Source organism: Marmota flaviventris, chromosome 10 (assembly GCF_047511675.1).
Source record: "Marmota flaviventris isolate mMarFla1 chromosome 10, mMarFla1.hap1, whole genome shotgun sequence".
In the NCBI taxonomy this organism is placed as follows: domain Eukaryota; kingdom Metazoa; phylum Chordata; class Mammalia; order Rodentia; family Sciuridae; genus Marmota; species Marmota flaviventris.
In genome coordinates this window covers 124,550,006-124,576,273 of record NC_092507.1, presented here as the reverse complement: position 1 = coordinate 124,576,273, position 26,268 = coordinate 124,550,006, and the positions used below count along the sequence as shown (strand labels likewise).

The 26,268-nt window shown below is 37.6% G+C and overlaps 1 protein-coding gene and 1 pseudogene across 7 annotated transcripts in view; both read right to left on the bottom strand.

Annotated features, from left to right (window-relative positions):
- Rnf115 (ring finger protein 115) overlaps window positions 1-26,268 on the bottom strand; it is a 90,410-nt gene that overhangs the window by 25,750 nt on the left and 38,392 nt on the right. For 6 of the 7 annotated variants that reach the window (XM_027956168.3, XM_071618497.1, XM_071618495.1 and 3 more), the window contains one exon: window positions 8,561-8,772. In XM_027956168.3, the coding sequence (XP_027811969.1) occupies window positions 8,561-8,772 (212 nt within the window). Of the gene's footprint in view, window positions 1-8,560; window positions 8,773-20,762; window positions 20,816-26,268 lie in introns of all 7 variants that reach the window. The other variant, XM_071618498.1, reaches the window with a different exon arrangement.
- Window positions 16,109-16,665, bottom strand: LOC139707333 (eukaryotic translation elongation factor 1 epsilon-1 pseudogene; annotated as a pseudogene).

The window sequence follows — 26,268 nt, the reverse complement described above, 5'->3', positions numbered from 1 at the left end:
GGATATCCCATGGAGCCTTGTAGCGATCACCTCTAGTACCCATCCTGCCTTTCACCAAGAGTTTTCCAAGTGCTCTCCACCCTCAGGATCTACAAGAGTCACTCATGTTGAATGAGCCTGGGGCAAGTCCTCTGGAATGATTAGAGTGGGAGATATTTGTCACTGCTGTGGGAAGGAATATTCAGCAGTTGGCCTCTTGGGGGATTTTCTGATTTTCCTTTCTCCCACAAGGAAATTCAGAAAACATACATTTTTTTTAATTGGGATAAAAACATATAATGTAAGATCTACCACCTTAACTATTTTTATAAGTGAATACTTTAGTAGTATTAAGAATTTCCAGGGGCTGGGGATGTGGCTCAAGCGGCAGCGCACTCGCCTGGCATGCGTGCGGCCCGGGTTCCATCCTCAGCACCACATACAAACAAAGATGTTGTGTCCGCCGATAAATAAATAATAAATATTAAAAAATTAAAAAAAAAAAAAAAAAGAAAGAAAGAATTTCCAGTGGCTCGGGAGTCTAAGGCAGGAGGATCGCAAGTTCAAAACCGACCTCAGCACCTTAGGGCCCTAAGCAACTTAGGGAGATCCTGACTCAAACTATAAAAAGGGCTGGGGACTGGCTCATGGTTACCTGCCCCTGGGTTCAATCCCCAATACAAAAAAAAAAAAAAAATTGTGATCTAGAATATATGACAGACTTTAACTATTTAATAATAAGAGAACAAGCAATTAAAAACATCCAATAACATGTGGGCTAATTCAGAATGTCAGATTCAAACTGACATTCACCAATGAAGTCATACAAATAAACAAACAAATGAAAAGATATTCAGCGTCATTGATCATTAAGGACGTGAAAGTCAAAACCACAGTGAGATTAAAATGGCTTTAAACCAAAAACACCAAGTGCTGGCAAGGACATGGGGTCACTGCAGCTCTCAGGCACAGCTGGCAAGAATGCAAAAAAGGGCACTTCAAAAACCGGTGGCAGTTTCCTGTGATTAAATACATACCTACAATCTGACATTCTCACTCCCATATAATTACACAGGAGAATGGCGACATGATTCTATCCATGGTCACTAAAAGTAGAGAGATCCTAGAATCCATTCCCTGGTGAATAGATGGGTAGATTATAGTACATCAATATGTACCATGAAAACTATTTCTCAGTAAAGAGAATGAACTACTGATACAGGCAAGGACACAGATGAATCTCAACTATGTTATGCTAATGAGCAAAAATCAGATGCAAAAGCTACAGATTTTATTTCTTTGATATATTGGGGCAAACAAAACTATAAGGACAATTTGGAGTGGAAAAGGCAATTAGGTTAATAGGGTAGTTTTGTGATGAAATATTCTGTATCTTGAATGTAATGAGATATGTAACTCTGTCCAGTTTCCCAGCACTGTAAAACTAAATAAATCTAATTTCTACTGTAAAAAAAAAAAGGTGATCTATTTAATGAGAAACATTAAATGATAATAATGATGATGAAAGAAAATTTATTAAGAAACTAAATGATTGAAATGTAGGGAAAAAACTAAGAGAGCCAAAACCTCTTAGGTGATGACACCCAGAAAATGGGGAGTATCCACAGTTAATGTATTTTATCAGTAATAGTAAAATAAAAAAAGCTTCAAAAGACTGCTAAAACATTGTTTAAAATGAAATGAGTTTTAATTCTATAGTACAATTAATTTGTAGCAATTTTCTTGTTTTTGGTAATGGGGGTTGAAGCCAGTGGCACTTTACCTCTGAGCTACATCCTAGGTCCTTTTTATTTTGACAGCATCTTGTTAAGTTGCTGAGGCTGGGCTCCAACTTGTTATCTTTTCTCACCACCATGCAAGTAGCTAATAAAATACCTAATAAGCAGATATTGTGACACTCAATACCCTTCTCCCTTGCCACCATCTATTCCATAAGACAGAAAAGCTAAATGCTCGCTCTCTTAGCTTTCTAGATGTGGGCAGGGAGCCCAGTGAGTAGAAACTTGATAGAGAGAATAAATGGGGCAGTAGTAAAGCTTTTCCTTTCCTAGAAAACAAAACAAAACAAAAAGCAGGAATCCATAGATGATATATCACTCCCCTTTCTCCCTGTCTAAGGCTGAAGGCAATAAACTGGAGGGAAAGACTGAGAAGCACAAAGATGGAACTCTGATATGGCTGAGACACTGAACTAACTTGTTATGTGTGTAAGAAAAGATATTTTTTTAAGAGGTGGATTTGGTGGCCCCCACCTGTAATTTCAGTGACTCAGGAGGCTGAGGCAAGAGATTCCAAGTTCAAGGTCAGCCAGGGCAATTCAGCAAGGCACTGTCTCAAAATAAAAGGGCTGGGGATGGAGCTTAGTGGTAAAAGCACCCTTGGATCCAATCCCTAGTACCACAAAAGGAAACAACATAAGCAAAACAACTTTTTTTTTTTTTTTTTGGACGGACAATGTCTTTATTTTATTGTTTATTTTTATGTGATGCTAGGGATGGAACCCAGTGCCTCATGCGTGCTAGGCAAGAGCTCTACCACTGAGCTCAACCCTGGCCCAAGTAAAACAACTTTTTTATGGCACTGTTAAATCATGCTATATGTTACTTGCATGTTACTGAGGTAATATGATTTTCCATAAATAGTTTCCAAATTTAAGTCTTTTTCCTACCCTCTGCTATTAACCAAAGGAACAAGCTAGTAGTACAGTAGATCAATATTTCCTACAGAATAAAAGAGGGAAAGTAACCAAGGAAGACTGATTCAAGACAATGTGTTCACATTGGTATTTTACTAGTCTAACAAAAATGTATTATTATTATTACTTTGTACCAGGGAGTAAACTCAGGGGAGCTTAATCACTGAGCCAGATCCCTAGCCCTTTTTATTTTTTATTTTAAGACAGGGTCTTGCTAAGTTGTTTTTTTTTTGTTGTTTGTTTTTGTTGTTTTTTTTTTAGAGAGAGAGAGAGAGAATTTTAATATTTATTTTTTTTAGTTATCAGCGGACACAGTATCTTTGTTTGTATGGTGCTAAGGATCGAACCCAGGCCGTACGCATGCCAGACGAGCGCGCTACCGCTTGAGCCACATCCCCAGCCTGTTGCTAAGTTGTTTAGAGTCTCATTACATCACTGAGGCTGGCCTTGAACTTTCGATCCTTCTGCCTCAGCCTCCTGAGCCACTGGGATTACAGTCATGTACCACCATGCCTAGCTTAACAGAAATTTTTGTGCAAAAGATTTACAATTCATTACTTATCTACTTTAGCTGTACCTAGTCCAACATAAGAGCATTGTGAGAAGAGCATCTGTGGCCTGAAAAATTCCAGGCATTTGAGAAACGTTAGTTATTTTCTTCTTCTCTCTTTAATTATAAAAAGGATATAAGGCTGTCCAAGAACATTTGTACTATATTGCATTTTCAACATTCACACAGTAAGACAAGACAAAATAAGAAATTATCCCCATTCTCCTTTGGCAACTAAAAAGATCTTTTTGAAAATATTTTATGCCCACAAAAGGAAACCTATCTGACAATAGCAGAGACTGTATTTGTTATCAGCTAATAAATCATGAGCTAATAACCAGAGAAAGACAACCTGATCACCTTACTCTGACAGCCCAATTCTCTCACTAATTCAAGGGCTGTGAACAAGGACTGTTGTCTAAATGTTTAGACATAATTACTCTGGCCAAATTGGGATTATTTGAGCATCAAAACGAAAATGATTTCTTAAAAACCATGCTAAAATAAATAAAGCTAAAACCATGCTAAAATAAATAAAGCTAAAACCATGCTAAAATAAATAAAGTAGAGCAGGGGAAAAAAGCTCTTACCAAAAAAAAAAAGTTTAAACCTGGGGAACAAATTATAGAAATAGAAATAAATGTAATTTAAGTAGAAACAAATATAAAATTATTTCACAGTAATAATCCAGGCCATGGACACTGATAGCACTAGATGAAAAACTCTTAGAGGGCTGGGCTTGTGGCTCAGGGGTAGAGTGCTTGCCTGGCATGCGTGAGGCACTGGGTTCCATCCTCAGCACCACATGAAAATAAAGATATTGTGTCCACTTACAATTAAAAAATTAATATTAAAAGAAAGACTTTAGATGACCAGATATTCACTCACTCTCAAGTTCTTACCCTTGATAATGTATTCATTACAAAGGAGAAAGGATGCCTTTATAAGAAAAAAAGACTTCTGACAGCCCGTGCCATCTGTTGAGGTACACTAACAAGGATACAATACCTTTCATTTGATCCCCACTCCCACCCCCCAGTTCTGGGGACTGAAGCCAGGACCTCACATGTGCCAGGCAAATGCTCCACCATTTAACTACATTCCCAGTCCATTTTATCGAGTCAGGGTTTTGCTAAGTTGCTGAGGCTGGCTTTGAATTTGCAATCCTCCTGCCTCGACCTCCCCAGTTGCTGGGATTGCAAGTATTCATTACCATATTCAGCCTATTTGATATTCTTGCCCAGATATTTAATCTGAATGAAGAAAAAACAAGACAAATCCAAATTCATGACCATCCCTGGCAAGGGGGTTAACTAACAGGGACCTTAAAAGCTAACACTTATCAGCTACTGTAGTTTGGATCTGGAATACACCGCAAAGGCCCATGTGCTTGGTCCTCAGGTTGGTGTTACTAGAAGGTGGTGGAACTTTAAGAGGTAGGGCCTCGTGAAAGGAAGTTAGGTCATGAGCGTGTGCTCTTGAAAGGGATGCTGGAAATCTGGCTCCTTCCTATCTTTGTTTCTTTGTTTTCCTGTTGCCATGAGGTGAACAGGCCTTCTCTACTGCACATTCATACCATGAGATCCCACCATAGGTCCAAAACAGCAGGGCTAATCAACCATGAACTGAAATCTCTGACACCGTGAGGCAAAATAAACCTTTTCTCCTTTCAAGTTGATTTATCTCAGGTACTTGTTATAGCAGCAGAAAGCTAACTAGTAAACCAGCTGACAGCATAAACCAAACCCCCTAGTCAGCAGCTGGTATTAACCATTAGACATATGAGCAAACAACTGTGCAAATTATTCTACCCTCCAGCCTATAAGTCTCTCAGATATCAGATGGCAGAGATAAAATATCTCCCCATACCACATCTGAATTCCTAACCCAAAGAAAATGAGATATTACACTATAATTATTGTTTCAAGTCACTATGGTTTATAGTAACATCTATTATTATGCAATAATAGATAACTAATACAGGCTCTAATAAAGCAGAAATCTCAAATTCCTCAACAGTACCTACCTCACAGGCTTGTTGGGAACATTAAAGAAGCTAAGAGAACGTTCGGAATAATGTGCTAAATGAACAGCAGCTAGTAAACAACTTCAGTTAGGATAGTTAGAACACGATGGAGAAATAAAGTACTCTGAGGAATACAAAGGAAAGGTATTTTGATTTAGTCCTAGAGATCAGAGGAGGTTTCCTAGATTCAGTGGAGAATTGATTTAATTGGGTTAAGAAAGCAACAAAGGTATTTCTAGCTGATAAAACAGATTAGGCAAAGATACAGAAGCACTGAACAGCATGGTTCATGTTAAAAAACAAACAAACAATTAAGTCTGGTACTGGTAGAATAGAAGAAAAACAGGAGGTGACAGGAAACAAGGCTGTAGAGGTTGGGAGGATCCCAAAACATAGAGGGTCACCTTACATATGAAGTTATGTGCTCCATAACAGGGAAGTGATACAGATTTTAAAATTTAGGTGCAAAATTCTGCAAAGGCAATATGGAACTAGATTTAACAATGGTAACACCATGGGTCTGTGAGTCTTTAGTATACAGTAATTATGGGAATCATGAGAGGACTTGAGGATGACCACAGAGAGCTTATAGATCAATAGTTCTCAGTGAGGGACAATTTATCCCCGGGGAGGTTTCTGTTGTCTTAACTGGAACAGAAGGTGGGGAGTAATTAATGTTATACAAGAAGGGGCCAAAGATACTGCTAAACATCCTATACAATACGCAGGAGAGTCCCACACAATGAAGAATTATCCCATTCAAAATTTCAGTAGTCCTGAAGTTGAGAAATCCTGTAGAATAAGGAAAAGCAGAATAAAGGAAAACCAATACTTTAAAGTACTCACAAGCAGAGTCAAGGCTGGGAGTGTAGCTCAGAGGTAAAGCCCATGCTCAGCATGCACAAAGTCATGGGTTTACTCCTTAGCACCATGAATAACAATAATAAGAAAAGTCAACAAAGAAGTAAATCAAGAAAATGCACTATCACAGAAGTCAGAGCAGTAGAGGACTTCAAGGGGAAGGAAAAGACCCCAAAAGATTAATCCAGTGAACACGATAAACATTTAAAGTATCTAATGGGTCTGCAATTAGAAGGTAACAAGGATTTTAGTTGAAATAAACTATGATAGTTAAAGGAATAATGGGAGATGAAAAAGTATACAAAATAAATGTAGATGTCTCTTAAGAGATTTTATTGGAAAGGGCAGCAACTGGGCAGCAACTAGAGCAGTAATTAATTCTCAATCCTGGCTATAATAAGAATACTCTCAGGAACTCCTAAAAATTATCACCCAAGGGTCCCTGGGAATGGCACCCCATATCAGTATTTTTAAAAATATCCTCAGTGACATTAACGCATGGCCAGGTTTGAAAATTACAAAACTAAAGACTAAAAAGGGTAGCTGAGGAGTGAAAAGTGGGAAAAGTAAGCAGGAAAGGGAAAAAGGATGAAACAAAACCCCAGAAGAAACAGGTAGGAAACAGGTCAGGGCTGTGGGCTGTGGGCTGGCCTTGAAAAAAGGAAAGGACACCTCATTTCAGGAGACTGTCAGGAGAAATGAATGTTGACAGAGAAGCTGGACATGGAGGTTTGAGGAGTTCAGCCTAAGGCCCCAGTTTTCAGACCATGGAAGATAAGTCAGCTGCTGAGAATCAGCTAGTGGACAGGAAATCCAGAAAGGGAAATTTGGTGATGTGCCTCTCCTCTAGCACTGCTTAAGCATCCCCTACTACAGGAGCAGCAGAAAGTGAACCGCAGCATTGATCAACGGGGATTCAGTGGGTGGGAGAGGAAAAAAGGGTGTAAAGGAGAGGTTCCACAATGCAGGTCCAACAGGCAGAGAAAGAAACACAATTTATAAGCAGTTTAACTAACACAGTAGATTTACCACTGGGTACCACAAGCTATTAAAATAGTCTAAGATTTAATGAGGCTTGTCCTCTCAATTCTACTAAATCAGATTTCCTATATCTTGTATTTGTCCTAAAAAGGAATGTATGCAGTAAAACGAAATGTACAAAACACAAGGTGAACCAGACACACGTTGGAGAGCCATGTGATGGAGCAGGTGTAGTAAAACGTGACAGTCCAGAAGGCAGGGACGGGAGGGCTGCAGGTCGGGAACACCACTGTTCAACAGGTCTTTCTGAAATGACCGACATGTTCTGTAACCTGGGCTATCAAATTCGGTGACTACTAGTGCTACATGTGACCAATGAGTCCTTGAAGTGTGACTAGTAGGAATGAGGAATGTTTGATTTTATTAACTCTCCATTAATTTAAATTTAAACAGATATGGCCATGTATGGCTAGTGGCTACTGTGTTAGCAACCACTAGATCACACAACCTCAGGTCAAGTCCTTGGATCCACCACTAGCTATTACCTTATTTCTCTGAGTCTTAAGACTTTTCTTATATAAAATGAAAATAGCAACAGCACTTATTATCTTTATACAGATTAAATGTTATAAAGCAGATAAAGTATGAAACACTGTCCTGGGAACAGCTTAAAATTAATGTTTGTTATTCTACTTCTAAATGGTATCCGTGAAATTGAGGAACACCATCTGTTTTCTTTCCATTGTATCCCTAGTGCCTAGTATAGTGCCCCATACACGAAAGACGTTCAACAGACATTTGTTGCATATTATTTCAGTCCCTAAGACTTTACATTAATTCTTATTAAATTTCACATTAAGGGCTAGGGACATAGCCCAGTTGGTAGAGTGCTTATATTTGCATGCACAAGGCCCTGGGTTCAATCCCCAGTACCACACACACACAAATCATATTAATAAGCCCATTGTTCCAATCTGTTGAGCTCTAGAACAGATCTCTGAATCTTTTTAAAAAATATTTATTTTTTAGTTATAATCATACACAATACCTTTATTTTATTTATTTTTATGTGGTGCTGAGAATCGAACCCAGGGCCTCACGCATGCTTAGGCAAGCGCGCTACCACTTGAGCCACATCCCCAGCCTCCGAATCTTAATGTTATCCATAATACTTGATGTGCCTTTTAATGTCTTCTGAAAATCTGATAAACATATTATCTATATATGAGCCTGAAACATTATCAACAGACCTATAATTATAATTTTTCACTCTGTAGTTTATTACCCTTCGTTAAATGATATTAGCTGAATATACAGTTTAGCTTCATTTTCAACTTGTCTTTTATGCACAAAGATAGTAAAGACCAGATTATGCTATCAGATATAGTATGTTATGCTACCACATATCACATTGCAGATGGAGACTGCCCTTAAAGCAACTACTCACCCCTCAATAGCTGGAGACCTGCCAGGACGAGCACTTCCTCGAGACCTGTATCTCCGGGTAACGGGCAGCCTTGGAGGCCTACTTGGTCCCCAGAAGTCAGTGGGAGTCTGGTGACTCCTTTCATTGGCTCTAGTATCTTGGTCCAGTGGATTGCTACTTAGAAATGGTCTAAAATCTTGGAAAAACATCGTGTGATCCAAATGGTCCCAGAGCTAGTAAAAACCAGAAATAAATCACATTAGGAAAAGGAAAAATAACAAAAATAGAAAGGAATAACTTTTAACACTTTGAAATTCAGCAGCTCCAAAATAACAAAGTATGTTTGTTTCCCCAGTTTCATGGAAAGGAAATGAGAGGTCTTTAAGGTGCAAACAGAAGGAAAAAACATCTAAAAATTGAAATAAATTATTTTCTTCATAAAGAAACAAGTAAGCTGCAGGGGGGCTGGGGTTGTGGCTCAGCAGTAGAGTGCTCGCTTAGCATATGCAAGGCCCTGGGTTCGATCCTCAGCACCACATATAAATAAATAAAATAAAGTAAAGGTACAACTAAAAAATAAATACTTAGGGGGAAAAAAAAAGAAACAAGTAAGCTAATGGCTGACCTCACTCATATCCATCCACATGCCTCTGATCACTTTCCCCTTCAGAAATATAAATACGAGCTGAAGGTATCCTGGACTTCTATCCGAAGCATAATCAACCATATATATCAACATTACAACCTTGTGTTCTGTCATAAATGACATCCACAAAGATTTAAATAAAATGACTGTACTTATACACTTTACGGGGGCGCAGTGGGGGCATCATCACCACAAAATGCAGACAAATGTCCATAAAATACTTCTCTTGACTTGGCACCTGCATCAGGGAGGGGTTATGTCAAAGCTGTGCCAAAGCAGCACAGGAATGTTTAATAAGTGCATTCTGTGGTACATACTTTTATCAGTAAAAGAGATATAGAGGAGTTACTGGGTTTGGTAGAAGAATCACTAGGGGGAAAAAAATCACCTTAAAATAATTAAAGCTTTATCTATCTGTACACCAGATATCTCAAAAGATCTACAGAATACTACTTACTGTACTCCATCCACAAAGTATGTAACACTGGTCATACTAATCCACTTCTTTGTTTTAAAGTTCTAAGTCAAGCCATGTGTGGTAGCACAGGCCTGTAATCCCAGCTGCTCAGGAGGCTAAAGACAGGAGGATCACAAGTTCAAGGCCAGCCTCACAACTCAGCGAGGTCCTAAGCAACTTAGTGAGACCGTCTCAAAATAAAGACAAAAAGGACTGGGGATGTAGCTCAGTGGTAAAGCGTCCCTGGGTTAAACTCTAGTACCAATAAACAAAGAAAGAAAGTTTTCAGTCAATGGAAGAGCTTATTCTTTAGTGTATATATAATAACTAGGACAGAAAACTCCTCAGCATGTGACCTCAGGTCTTAAAAATTCCTCAGAACCTCACCATTTCTTCCAGAGACTCACATTAGTAACAGCCTCCTAACTCAGAGAAAAGGTTAGTAACCCAGCAGCACATTAATCTGACTACAAATCCCACTCCTTTCTCATTTAATAACCTGCTATATCAGCTCTCAAAGCTATGGAGCTTGATAGGTTTACAATGTTATTTTGTTGTTGTTGTAATTTCCTCCCTTTTTAGGTTTCCATTGTGCCACATCCTGCAAGCACTTAGATATCACAGTACCGTTGTTTTGGGTCTGGGTTTTTGTTTTCCTCCTGCATATATCTTGATTTTTGTCATTACTGAAAGGCAGTTTTACCAGATTTAGAGTTCCTGTAGTTCTTTTACTATTTCAGATATCTTTCAGCTAAGTGTTTAATTGGTCGTGGTAAGCCTTTAACTGTTTTCCAGAGTTCTGTTAAACTTGATTCTGATAGTTTTCCCCAAGTTTTTTTGTTGTTTTTGCTGAGGAATGACCCCCAGAGGTCCCTACTTTGCCATTTTCACAGACAGCATCTTTCACTAAGGCTTTACTTAGCTTTCTCTGATACTAATAAGGCTAAATATCTTTTTGTGTACTTATCAATCATATCTTTCTTTTTGTTTATTTTTATGTGGTGCCAGGGATTGAACTCAGTGCCTCAAGCATGCTAGGCAAGCGCTCTGCCACTGAGCCACAACCCGGCCCCTCATATTGTCTTTCATGTCCTTGGTACACTTCTCTGTTTAATGAACTGTCTAACTGATTTGTAGCAGTTCTTTATATATTCTAGATATGGATCTTTCATCAGCTGCTATATGTGCAATTCTCCCAATTTTGATTCTTTTTTTTTTTTTTCTTTTTCTTTTCTGGAGGCTCTTGAAGTTCAATTTTAATGTAGCACAAATCCCTCATGATTTGTACCTCTGAAGATTTAAAGATTCCTTCCCCAGCACAACTGTTAAAAATTTTCTCCAACAAGGGCTGGGGATGTACCTCGGTGCCCTCGGTTTGATCCCCAACACCACACATAAACAAACAAACAAACTGTCCTCTATTTTCTTCAAGTAAGTTTAAAGATTTGTCATAAATATGTAAGTCCTTAGTCTACTAATTTTTTGTAAGACCTAACATAGGGATTCAATTTAATTTGTTTTTCAAACATAATCAATTGTTCCATACCTTTTATCAAATAATTCTTCCTTTCTGGGTCTGTTTTGAGTTATATATATTTCTGGGTCTGTTTTGAGTTTTTATATATATATACATATATACAGGTTCACTGATCTGCATAGGTACCACAGTCTTAATTATTATAAGTCTTATAACAAATTTTAGTATCTCACAAATCAATTCTCCCTACATAAATTTCAAGAATATCTTGATCATTTTTCACCTTTCATATTTATTTTAAATTAGCCTAGTAAGCTCCCCATGCAAACCCCATTGGAACACTTACTTGTAATGCAATTAATCTTTTTATCCTGTTAACAAACATCATTAATATCATCTGGGAGCTTTATTAGGAAAGCAGAATCTCAGACCCCACTTAGTCTATCTGTATCAGAAACTTTTTCACATGCACATTTAAATTTGTGAAGCACTGATATAGATTATTTTGAAGGCAATGAACATTTTTATGATATCAAGTCTTCCTACCAAAAATTCAGACTAGCTGCACTCAATCCCAATTTATTCAAGTCTTCTTTCAATGGTTATGTCTTTCAACAGTTTTGTACCTTTCTTCATAAAGGTACTGCTAAACTTTTGTTAGATAATATTACCAATTCTTTGCTGAAAATGGTAAATGGTATTTTTTTTTAAATTCTGTGTTTTAATAGTTAATTGCTATTAACAAAAATGGTTTGTTTTTGTACTGACCTTAATATACAGAAAACTTGCTGAACTTTTTTTAGTAACAATTTTTTTCACAATATCTGTATTCTATTTTATTTTTATGTGGCACATGTGCTAGGCAAGTGCCCTACCTACTGAGCTATAGCCCCAGCCCTGAACTCTTAATAATTCTAATAATTACCTACATGGAAAACCCAAAAAACATACATAATCATATCATCTAAGAGAAACAATAATTTTGTCTCTTCCCCAACCTTTAACTTCATTTCTTCTTATGTAATTGCAATACAATACTGACAGGAAACAACTATAGCAGGCACCTTCCTCTTGTTCCTGATTTTAAAGAGAATATGCCTGACAATTGATCACCAAGTACTATGTTTTGCACTACCATTATGTTTTGAAAGTACCCCTCTATCAGATAAAACAAGTTTCCTTTTAATCCTAGTTTACTTAGAATGTTTAACATGAATGAACATTGAATTAATCAAATACTTTTTCTATATTTAGATAATTATGTTTTTTTCATTTTTAATCTGTAAAATTATATCAACAGTTTTTCTATTAACACAATCTTGAATTCTCAATTTGGCTTATGATATATTACTGGATTCTATGTTTGCTCTTTTGAGTTAATTTCTGTATTTATTCCTTCAGAATACTACCCTTGTCTGGCTTTGGTACCAGGTTATACTAGCTCCATAAAATGTGCTGGGAAGCATTCCTTCTTTTTCATATTAACATCCTGTGGCACAAAAATAGAATTACTGAGTATAAGCACTTTGCTAGACAGTATTATACTACCTTCCAAACATGTACACCCATTTACACTCCTACCAGAGTACAACAGCTTATAACAGCTTACTTACTGCAATATTCTAGCCAACATTGGTAAAATGTTTTTAAAATGCTAACATACAATCTGAAAAGTAAAAAAATAACATACATGGTAAAAACACGGATAAGATCTCTCTAAATACTGAGGTACAGCACCATTTTATTTTAACTGTCATGGTCCTTCTTACACTAGACTTATTTCCCTTTGTTTCCTGTGACAGTCTCAGTCTATAACAGATCACTTGTTTCTTGAATGAAAAATGGTCTAGAATGTAAGGTTCTTAACCCTAAATCCAAAGGAAATGCAAAAATTAAATCCCCAATTACATTTGCCATCCATAAGTGAAAAAGTATGAACAGACTCCTTCATGTTCTCAATCCATTAGGGTAAACTACAGGAAGAAATCTATCTACATAAATAAAGTCCCACATTTGAAAAAAATGCCCAATTATAACTAAGATAAGAAATAATTTTAAAATATCAAATTTTGACTAGAAGAAGAGTTAAGCTGCAAGTTCATACTTTGAATAATCTGCTTTGATAACTACGTTTTTGATTGACATCAAACTTCATAAAATGGAGAGATTCTAAAGATGCGAGTTCAGATGCAGTTTCGACATCAGCATGAGGCATTCTGCAGTTTGTTTGGGAACCGCAGACCTCTGCAGACTAATAGTAGCAGTCGATACTTGTGGCCTATTTCATCCCCAAATAATAGTGCACCCCGACCACAGAATACAGGATGAAAGAGTACACCTCACAGATCCACACCAGATCCATACTAAGGATAAGAATAGCTTCAGAAAAGAAAGAAATAGAACAACTTTAGGTCATCCGTCTCTGAGCAGACACAGACAAGCATAAGAGAAAGAAAATAGTTCATCAACAAAACTGGGTATTCAGGACACAACTTATGTAAGTAAAAACTAATAGGGAACACTATTATAGAGTTTCAGTGAAATAGAATCACACAGACAGTTCATGTGACAAATTTTGTCTTGAAAACCCAAAAAAGTGACTCTGAACAGAAGCAAAAAATAACATTTCTGATTTCAATATATTAAAAAAAAAAAAAAAAAACTAGGATGGACAATACCTTCCAGGTAGCAGAATTTGTTCTGAACCAACTATGATCAAATCAAGACCACTTAAAATATTAAGGTCTGCTCTTTAAAAATGTTAAACAGTTACCATATGATCCAGTAATTTCACTGTTATTATATAACAAAGAGAACTGGAAAATATTCACAGCAACATACTTAATAATAGCCATAAAGTGTACACAACCCAAATGTCCATCAACTGATGAATGGATAAACAAAATGCAAGACATCAATAAAATCTGTTATACAGCCATAAAAAGAAATGAAGTGCCGATACATGCTACAATATAAATGAATCTTAAAAATATTATGCTAAGTGGAGGGGCTGGGGTTATGGCTCAGCCATAGAGCACTCGATTCGCACATGGTAGACCATGGGCTCGATCCTCAGCACCACATAAAAATAAGTAAGTGAAATAAAGGTATTGTGTCCAACTACAACTAAGAAATAAATATTAAAAAAAATTATGCTAAGTGGGGAAGAGTCACAAGAGATCACATGTTGTATGATTCAATTTATAGCAAATGTCCTATATACAGGCAAACCAACAAAAACAGAAAAATAGATTTGTCAGTTCCCTGGGGGTAGGAGAATTGTGGAGAAATAAGAAATGAATACAAATGGGCACAAGATGAAAAAGTTCTAGAATTAGTGGTAATTAGTTGTATGAATTGGTGAATTTACTAAAACTGTTGAATGGAACATTTTAAAAGAGTTAATTACATGGTATGTGAATTTTAAAATACTATGTTCTATCCAGGCACAGTAGCAGACACCTGTAATCCCAGTGATTCCAGGGGTTAAGGCAGGATTCCAAGTTGGAAGCCAGCCTCAGCAACTTAGTGAGATCCTCTCTCAAAATAAAAAAATAAAAAAGGGCTTGGGACGTAGCTCAGTGGTAAAATGACCCTGGGTTCAATACCCAGTACCCCCTCCCAGCACACACAAAAAAACATAAAACTACAGTCTATTAAGATGAATCAATTGAAGGTAAATAATTTCAAAGTTATTAACCTTAGAAAAGCAATTTCAAAAAAGCTCAGAGGCTTCTGATAAAAACATTAAATCAAGATAAAGAGCATAACCATTACCCCAAACATTTCCTAGTGTTCCTACGTAATCTCTCTCCTGTCCCTCCCCACTCGCAAGCAACAACTGATTGTCCTGTGGTTTGTATTTTTTGTAAAGGGAATGAAAATGCAGTTATTCTTTATTTGTCTGGCTTCTTTCAATCGATTATTTTTAGATTCATCCATACTTTTACATGTATCAATGGTTTTGCCATTTTATTGCTGAGTAGTATTTCATAGTACGGATATATCAAGATTTGTTGATACATCCACCTGTTGATAGGATTTGGGTTGCTTCTAGTTTCTATTACAAATAAAGTTACTATGAACATTTGCATATATATATATATATATATATATATATATATATATATATACATATTTTTTTTCTCTTTCCTGGGGCGGGTAGAAAAGTGCAATAGCTAGATTATATATATGTATGTATATATGTATAATTACCTTTCTCCAAAGTTAACCTGTTTTCCAAAGTGGTTGGACCATTTTATATGTCAGTTTCAGTTGTTCCACAGCCTTGCAAATATTTAATATGGTCAGTCTTTTTTTTTAATTTCAGCTATTCTGATAGAAATGCAGTAGTCTTTCATTGTGTTTTGTTTTTTAAGTTTTAGTTCACATAAATATCGGAAAACAAATAAATCTGTCTTCCCTTTCTCTATCCTTGGTATAATTTATCATAGTTTTCAATAAACAAATTACGTAAATATCCATAATAAGAGAATTTTAAAATACAAATAAGAAGTCAATAAATAGACAAATATGTCAACCACTGAAAGTGCTCCCTACGTTTTTTAAAAAAACTAAGTCACTGATTTGCAACTTTTATTAAAACAAATTCCCTCTATTAAAAACAAAGTAATTTGGAAGGCACCTATGCTCACCACTATACCACCAACGCCATCCGGCCGCGAGAGCCACTAAAACAAAGTAATTTGTAACTTGATTTCAACTTTATTTTTAATATTTTTATTTTTTAGTTGTAGTTGGACACAATACCTTCATTTTACTTATTTATTTTTATGTGGTGCTGAGGATCAAACCCAGGGCCTCACCCATGGCAAGCGCTCTACCGCTGAGCCAGGACCCCAGCCCCTCAACTTTTTTTTTAATAACAATTGAATTTTTACATAAAAATTTGAAAACTTTAACTAAAAAACAAATAAAACATGCAGACAACAAATTTGACAAGAAAACAATGACAGCATATCAATTTACGTGAGTACTGTGTTCCAGGATACACTTTCCATTTAAAACACTGTAATCACACTTCTGTATCGCACAGTAACTTCTAGTCGGAGTTAACATATAGTCTGTTCTTCAAGAAGACAACACTAGGGAGACGTTGCCTGGTGCCTCAATAATGCTGAACCTGGCAAAACATGTCAAGATACTTCTTTTCTTGAACTGTCAAGTCAACTATAAAGCAATGAAGTCCACAGTATAATAGGATATCTGCTAAGATAAAGTTACATCCTGTAAAGAGGACTTTATCTCAAGATACGAATTAAGGTTCTTCAACAGTGTGGATCTCCTCTTTATTGTACTGTTGGCTTGAGTGATCCTGTCTTCTACCCACTGCTGAACTGCTGCTTTTCTTCTGTAGTACGTCAAATTTGTTGGCTTCCTTGACTAGATGAGTTGCTACAGAGTCAATTCTGTTAGGCTTGGATCATTGTTGGAAGAACCGGAATTTGTCGCTCACCCTGGGCACTGTACTGATTTCCCTTGCTCAGCCTCACAGCCTCCAGCAGCAGCTGGCAGGGGATGGTCATTGTGGTTTTAATCTGCATTTCCCTAATGACTAATTATATCAAGTATTTCTGTATACTGATTTACCAACTACACCTTCTTTGATGAAGCAATTTATTCAAATCTTTTGCCATTTTTCAGAATTGAGCAGATTTCTTATTATTCCATTTTAAGAGTTCTTTATAAGCCTCTTCAATATAGTTCTTTAACAGATGGATGATTTTATTTGTTTTCTGGTTTTTTGTTTTTTGAGTACTGGGGATTAAACACGGGGGCACTTTTAGCCACTAAGCTAACATCCCCAGTCCTTTATAATTTTGAGATAGGATCTCACTAAATAGCATAAGGCCTAAATTGCTGAGGCTGGCTTTGAACCTATAATCCTCCTGCCTCAGCCTCCAGAGTTGCTAGAATTATAAGCATACACCACAAAGCCAGGAAGATAAGTGATTTTCAAATATTTCTTTCCTAGTCTGTGATTGCCTTTTCATACTCATGAGAATAGCTGAGGTTATTAATTTTGATAAAGTCAAACTTATCAATTTGCTATTTTATGGATCATATTTTTTGTGACGTATTTAAGAAATCTTAGCCTAAAGTCACAAAGGTTTCCTCCTGTTTTCTTTTATGTTTTATAGTCTTAGGTTTTTATGATTCATCTTGTATTAATTTATGTATATGGCTTAAAATATGTATTGAAGTTCACAGTTTTGTACATACATATCCAACTGCACCTTTTCATAAACAGACTATCTTTTTTCTCTTGGATTGACTTTGTGCTTTATTCCAAACCAGCGTTCATAGTGTATGAGTCTGTTTCTGGACTCTCTTTTCTGTTTATCTACCTTAATGGCAATACCACAGTCCTGGTACTGTATTGGTTATGTCCCTATATTAGGTAATATTAGTCTTCCAACCTTGATCTTGAAAATTGTTCTAGCTATTCTATATACTTGTTTTTCCACACAAATTTTAGAATATGTCATTTTCTACAAAAAAAAAAAAAAAAAAACCAGCTAGGATCTTAACTGGAATTGAACTAACTCTATAAATGGTATCTTAATAAGACTTAATAAGGCTTCTAACTCATAAGTATGATATATTTCTCTAGTTAGTCCAGTGTTAATTTCTCTAAATAATGTTAAAATTTCTCTATGTTCTCTGTATCCTTTCTGAAATTTCAAGAATTTCATACCTTTGATGCTATCATAAACACTATTTTAAAAAATTTCAATTTCCAACTGTTCACTGTTAGCATAAAGTGATTTTTGTATATTTTTTGTATCCAAGACTGTTGTTAAACTCACTAGCTCTAACAGTTTTGTAAGTTCCATTAAATTTTCTATACAAAAGAACACATCAATTGCAAATAAAGATAGCTTTATATTTTCTTTTCCAACCTAGATGCCATTTGTATCTGTCTGTCTACCTAGCTAGCTAGTTAACTTTATCACACTAGCTAAAACCAGTACAATGTGAAAGAGAAGGGAGGGGGCATTCTGGTCTTGTTCCTGATTATAGCTGATCTTCATCTTCCATCAGCACCTATGACATTAACTGTATGCTTCTGTCAAATTAAGGCAGTTCCCATCTATTCCTGCCTTTCTTAGCATTTTTGAAAATGGATGCTGAATTTTGTCAAATACTTTTTTTTCACTATTGAGATAATCACATGGTTTTTATTTTTTAGTGTTAATAATGTGAATTATATTGATTTTCTTTCTTTTCTTTTTTGATACTGGGAACTGAACATAGGAGTGCTCTACCACAGAGCTATATCCCCAGACCTTTTTATTTTTATTCTTTGGTACTGAGAACTGAACCCAGGGGTACTGTACCACTGAGTTACGTCCCCTGCCCTTTTTATTTTGAGACCAGAGTCAAATTGCTGAGACTGGCCTCAAACCTGAAATCCTCCTGCCTCAGCCTCCTGAGTGGCTGGGATTGCAGGCATGCACCAAGACACCAGGCTGCACATTGATTTTCAAACCTTGATCCAAACTTGTATTCTTGGAATTAAACCCTACTTGATCATAATGCATCGCCTTTTTTATATATTGTTGAGCTCTACTTGCTAAGGTTTTGTTTGGCATTTTTGCTTCTATGTTCATGGGAGATCTTGGTTAATAAATACCAATTTTGCATCAATAAGTACATTTCAAAAAAATTACATCATTTTTACTATTTTAGTGTACTCTTTCACATTCAAAGTATCCCAGTTTGGAAGATAAATTATATGATTATAATATACTCACTATGGCTATAGAAACATTAGACTACCATTGGAAGATGAATTAAGCGGTATAGTGGTTGCCCCAAACTATTCTTTATCTTCTTTAAACCCCATGTGGATCCATGAGTTGTTTTTGGAGAGTTAATTCTTCAATCAGGTTTCAGATACTAGAAACTAAAACCATATTTTCATCCAGAGAAAGGCAATAGCTTTTATTAGCAAATAAGTGCCAAGCTTCTACTATAGAAATAAAGCTTCTACTTAGAGGTAAATGGAAGGATGAATAAAATTATTGCAACTAAAAGCTAAGTGTATAATTTAAAAGATTTGTGCTTTAAAAGGCCTGTCCCTAGGAAATAGATTTATTCAATGAATTTAGGAAAAAAATTAGAATGGCAGAAGTACTGTCAGAATGAATCATGGAACAAGAGCAGTGGTGTACTGAAAGGTAAGTAAAAACTGAGCTTGTCCTCCAATTGACCCTGGGGTACCTAGAATATAAGACTCACTCAGAAGGCAAATGGAAATTAAGGGATGGATCTGTAATAATTGGATGGGGAGAAAGGGCACTCAAAAAATATCTCATGGCTGCCTACCACCATAGCAAAATTTTCAATTTTGTAAGAACACGGAGTACTGAAATGCTTCTCACAAAAAAGAGGGGGATGTACAACCCCTCTACTCCCTAATAATGTAAACACCGTACATAATTCCTTAAACAGCAATTTCTCCAAAATGAATATGAATTTACAGTCCACGGACTCTGGGTACCTGCACTTACTGACCCAAAAGCTGGCAAGCTCACACCAAAAATATCTTCTTCTTTACCTTTTCCCCTTCAGTTACTGTTTAATTTGTGATGAGAGACAAGTATGGTGGCATATACCTGTAATCCCAGCTACTCGGGGGCTGAGGCAGGAGGATTGCAAGCTCAAGACCAGCCTGGACAACTCACCAAGACCCTATCTCAAAATAAAAAGTGCTGGGGTGTGGGAGACCAACCTTGCACGTGACTGAGTCACACTCCCGGGCTGGGTGCTGAGGCGCTCAGTCACAGAAATGTGGCAGAGCTTTCCCCACCCTTCTTGGGTGCGAGGATCAGTGTCCCGTGCATGGGTGTGTCTTGCTACAGCCCCATGGGTGAAGCTATGCTCACCTGTTCCTTTGTAATCTAACCCCTTGCCCTGTTTAGGATAGAATCTTCCATGGAAGTGCCTTGTGTGTGTCCCCTTCTCTTACTGTGCCCTTGGGTGTGGCCTACCCAGGTGTCAGTCAACCTGCTGACAGTGGACATCATGAAGATAGACTCAGCCCCCTGAAACCTGACCCCTTGCCTCATTTGAAGAGCTTCTCCTCAATAAAAGGGGTCAGTGTGTGCTCTCGCTCTCTCTTCCTGCGGACCCTTAAGGTCAGAGGAGCCGTCACAGTGACCCCAAACAAAAAGGTATTTGTGTCTCTTGTGGGGTTATTTTGCGCAGCCCAGTCAGCCCAGTTCAACTGGAGTGACCCCTGAGCCTTTTAGTTTAGAACAGAAACTCGGCACTGGGGATGAGGCTCAGTGGTAGAGCATCTGCTTAGCATGTATGAGGGCCTTGGGTTCAATCCCCAGTACTGCAAAAAACATTGTTTTGACATCTTGGTCACAGTGTTATGATTCTGAACTTAGCATATACTGAATTATGGTAACATCATTGTTCTTTGAACAACCATTGAAGAGCTCAGGAGTTTTAAGCTTAATATTTCTAAACTAGATGTGAAGCAGATACTGTAATATGTGTCATTTTAACTCCATATTCTCTAAAAATGAGGCATGAAAGATTTGGCTGAATTGATTAGACCTTAAAGATACAATCAAGGAAGCATTTGCTCAAAGAACCCCAACTCTACCTGGCACCGGAATGCAAGCCCTCTGGCCGAGACAGAAAAACAGCATAGTTTACCTGAGGAAAGATGGTTTGAAACTTCAACTTTAAAAAAAAATTAGGTTGAATCATTTGTAAATCAAAAACAGCACAATTTTACTTCGTTCAATTTAATTTACCCATACATTGTTTTTGATGGCTTCTGCAAGCCAGTTAAGATGAGTACCATAGGTCCCAGGAGCAAAAAGTACACAAATTAGTATGGAGAGGGTTTTCATGAAGGTAGAGGCAAAACTGCCCTCAAAGGTTATTTATCGATCTCCTCCCACAACTACCACAGTCACTATTCCCAACTCCTGCTCACTAGAGAGTTAAATTTGATTAAACCTAAAGGTTAAGAGAAATCAACACTTTGGACCTCTTCATTCATTCCTAAGTAGTTTTCCAACCAGAGGACTGATAGATCTGGTGTGTAACAGGAGCCTAATCTCTACCAGTTCACATTCTCCAATGGATGGAGTTCTTTCATGTATTAGGAAGCTGCACAAATGCAAACAGGTGCTCTGAATATGTGTGCCTGCTACTCTGCAACTCTAATTCTCAGGCAAGTCATCTGTATAAAGAGAACATCCATTTGGCCACAGGTCAACTGTGTTCTCCAATTCACTTGAAAAAAATTAAAGTTTTATTTCCATCTGTCTGGCTGCTATGTTTTATTTCTCAATACATTTTAGACTCAGAGATGGAGGGAAGAATTATGATTGATAACCAACCATCACATACAATTAGACATGTGTATCACAGGATAATAGTTTAATAAATAAAGTGTCAACACTAAAGAATGTGAAGTCATAAAATTATTATTATTATTATTATTTTGGAACCAGGGATTGAACCCAGGGGCACCTGACCACTGAGCCACATCCCCACCCCTGTTTTGTACTTTATTTAGAGACAGGGTCTCACTGAATTGCTAGCACCTCACTTTTGCTGAGGCTGGCTTTGAACTTTTTTTTTTTTTTTTTATAATTTTTTCGTTGTCAATGGACCTTTATTTTATTTATTTATATGCGGTGCTGAGAATTGAACCCAGTGCCTCACACATGCTAGGCAAGTGCTCTGCCACTGAGCCACAACCCCAGGCCCCTGGCTTTGAACTCTTGATCCCCTACCTCAGCCTCCCGAATGGCTGGGAATACAGGCATGCGCCATGGCACCCAGCTATAAAATATATATTCTTAATATAAAATAATAAGTTATAAAATGTATAACTATAGAAACACAATAAAAAGCTGGGCATGGTGGCACAACACTTGGAATCCCCACAATTCAGGAGGCTGAGGCAGAAGGATCATGAGTTCAAAGCCAGTCTAGCAATTTAGCAAGACCCTGTCTCAAAATAAAAAAAATTAAGGTGGATACGTTCATTACTTACTCCTTTCTGCCTGTGGGTGCTGCTCAGAAAGCATCCGTAAAGTCTCTTTTCCTACTGCTGTCATGTTAGAGTCTGTAAACAAGTCAGGATGGCGCCTGGAAAATGTTAGAGTCTGTAAACAAGTCTGGATGGTGCCTGGCAAAATGCCAGAGGGAGTGGTTTGAGAAGTAACAAAAACGAGCCATTAAGTGTGGAGATTCCTGATTGGTTGACTGCTGTATCTAGTTTATGTTAATTAGATAAGCTGTGTGGAATGTATAAATACTGCTCCTGTCCTGCAATAAACGGCTCCTACTCCTGCTGTATCAATCTACACAAGTTCTTTGTCACCCCCCCCCCCCCCCCCCCCCCCCCCCCGGTTATTTTGCTGCAGCGGGACTGCGGCACTGTCATGTCTAGATTAGAGCCCCCAAAGGGCCCAAACAGCTGCGGAAGCTATTCACTGGAGGGCCGAGCTTCGAAACAACTGATGAGAAGCCATTCAGAGCCAGGGGACACTCATGGACTGTGTGGTAATGAGAGACCCGAACACCAAGAGCTCCAGGGCTTTTGGGTTTGTCACTTAGGCCACTGTGGAGGAAGTGGATGCAGCTCTGAATGCAAGATCACGAGGTGGACTGAAAAGATGTGGAACCAAAGAGAGCTGTCTCAAGAAGATTCTCAAAGACCAGGGGCCACTTAACTGTGAAAAAGATCTCTGATGGTGGGCATTTAAGAACATCACCTATTTTGAACAGTATGGGGAAAGTGAAGTTATTGAAATCATGACTGACCAACACACTGGGAAGAAGAGGGCTTTGCTTTTGTAGCTTTTGACGACCAAGACTCTGTGGATAAGAGTGTCATTTAGAAATACCATACTGTGAATGGGCTCAACTGTGAAGTAAGGAAAAAGCCCTGTCAAAGCAAGAGATGGCTAGTGCTTCATCTAGCCAAATAGGTCAGAGTGGTTCTGGAAACTCTGGTGGTGGTCATGTAAGTGGTTTCTGTGGAAATAACAATTTTGGTCATGGAGGAAACTTCAGTGGCCATGGTGGCTTCAATGGCAGCCATGGTGGTCGTGAATATGATGGCAGCAGGGATGGCTACAATGGATTTGGTAATGATGGAAGCAATTTTGGAAGTGGTGGAAGCTACAATGACTTTGGCAATTGCAGCAGTCATCAAATTTTGGACCCATGGACGGTAGAAACTTTGGAGGCAAAAATTCTGGACCTTATGGAATGGAGGCCTATACTTTGTCAAACCACCAAACAAGGTGGCCATGGCAGCAGCAATAGCTATGGCAGTGGCTGAAGGCTTGAATGCTGCGAGGAAAAAAAACTTAGAGGGGAGAGGAGAGCAACGGAGTGCAGGACAGCTACAGGTTCCAAGGGACGGTGAACTCAGCTAAGCACAGAGGTAGGTGGCAGGGCCTGGCTGCTACAAGAAGGCATGGTTTAGACAGTACTCATGTGGATGGGCAGGACCTGCAGGACTGTGCTTGTGACTAGCTGATAACAGGAACTCTAGTTTCCGTTCTGTGGAAATTGTAAAGCATTCCACACAGGGTTTTAATGTAGAATTTTTTTTTTTTTTTTGGCACCCATGCTGTTGATTGCTAAATATAAGTATTTTTTAAAAATAAATAAATAATTAAAATTTCAATTAATTGAAAAGGGCTGGGAATGTGATTCAATGGTTAAGCCCCCCGGGTTCAAACCCTGGTACCCCAGCATCCCCCCCAAAAAAGAGACACAAGAAAATATTCATGACATAATACTAAGAAAACTTTTAAAAACATAAATACAATATGGCACTGAATGATTGAAACTGAAAACAGTTATGACGCAACCAAACAAAAAATGAGAAGTATTATGCCAAAGAAACAAATAAAGCTGTAAGACGGTAACGAGAATATGAGAGTTTTGGATTTTTTTTAAAAATCTTAAATGTTATAATTTTCAGATTTATGCCTCAGGACAAAACCTGAATGGAAATGTATTGAGAAAGAGTTAAAATAGTTAAGACTCAGGATATTTTTAATACCTTTTTTTGGTCATTATAATGCTGCTTAGCAATAACAAATTTTATTTTATTTATTTTTAAATATATTGTTTTTAGTTGCTGATGAGCCTTTATTTTATTTATTTATATGTGGTGCTGAGAATGGAACCCAGTGCCTCACACATGCCAGGCAAGTGCACTGCCGCTGAGCCCTAGCCCGGCCCCTCATTTCATGTAGGTAAATAGGCAGGCGGGGGCGCTCTGCCTCCTAGAGCATGCCTGAGCCTTTTGACTTTCTCTAATCTAAAGCAGCAGGCACGGCCATTCTTTTTCTTTCCTTTTTTTTTATATTTATTTTTTAGGTGGACATGGACACAACACAATGCCTTTATGTTTATGTGGTGCTGAGGATCCAACCCGGGTCCCGCCTGCTCCAGGTGAGGTGGCTGAGCCACAATCCCAGCCCCTCTTTCCATTTTTTTTTTTAAACAACTTCTTGATGTAAAGAGTTGATCAGAGGGTTTGGATTTTTTGCTTGTTCGCTTGGTTCTGGAGCTTTCTGTTTGTTTGCATACTAGGAATTGAACCCAGGGCCTCAAGCATGGCGAGCACGCGCTCGGCCACTGAGCTCCAGTCCCCACAGTCATCCCTGCGATCAAGACATCTGTTAAGTGGGCTGAGACTCCTGAGGTCAAATATCCCACGGACACCGGTCATGGTCGGAAGCTTTTCAAGTAATCAATGAAAGCCCTCAGGTAGCCGTGGGTCCACTTCCCCAGGATACCGTCAGGAACTTCAGAATAGCAATGCTTTCTCTTTCTCCAAACTGCTAGCAATGCTGTTAGACTCCCTACCCACCATCCCTCACACGTCACTCAAACACGGTTCCCATTAACTAGTAACTTACCTACTGCTTTCTCTCCAACTAGCCACTATCATCACCACCACAACCTCACTTAAAAAAAATTGAGACTTAATTTATCAGGAGTTTTCTTGGACTAAATCTCTTCTAACACACACAGTATTTTAGGATTTCAGTTATTAGTAAATACTTGTTATAGAGAATGACCTTTTCACTGTAAAGCATCTCCAGCTAAAGAAAAACAGTAAAATAGAGCATAGCCTTTGCTAAAATAATCAACTAAAATATGGAAAAGAAAAATAACTTTAGTTTCTATATATAACTTTATTTCCAACTTTTTTCTCCAGGGACATGAGTACAAAAACTTTACAGCTTAGGCAGACTATTTTGAGAGGTTTTTTTTCCCATCTTTGCTTATCTAAATTCCGCCTCCTCTTTAAGGCACCAACCATTGCTGCAAGTTTTACCTTTTTCTATGAAGTCTTAAAATGGCTAAAAGTTATTAGGCACTCACCATACGGCAGATCTAGCACTGAGAGCTACCATGTATAAATTTAATCTTCACCACATCTCTATGAGGTAAATATTATTATTTTACCCCATTACTTTTCAAAGTAAACAAAGAGGCACAGTTAAGTGGCTGATCCTGGATTTGAACTCAGTGTCATACGGTTCCAGAGGCTGTGCTCTTTTAAGCACTCTATGTGACCTTTCCTGAAGAAAGATTTTCTTCCTTCTATTGTGGTTACATACACCCCACAATAAGTTTATCATACTCTGTACACTCTTCCTTGTTTTCTTGTTTGCTTCATGTGTTTACATTTGCTCTCCAACTAAACTATAAGTTCCTTGTAGGCATGGCAACTATGTCCTCTGCTTCTCGCCCCTTCTTCCGGAAGAGTGCTACGCATGAAAACATGGAAAATAGACTTCTTAGGTAACTTTTCAAAATCCCTGGCAACATCTACAATATTTTAAAGACAAATTTTTTTTTCTAATTTTAAAATGCAAAATGTACTTTAAAAAGAAGAAATTTAAATATTGAGGCATGATAACAAGGGAATTCTAAGGAGAAAGAACTGGGCATAATTATGCCTTGCTATAAGCCTGTCACTGCTAAAGAACATGAAGTCACCCACTATGACTCTGCAAAATTAACACCTGAAGGATAGCTCACACCATCAGTGTCAGATTTAGCATTACTAAAGTTAGGAAACTGACTACATATATTTATTTTTCTTCTTACTC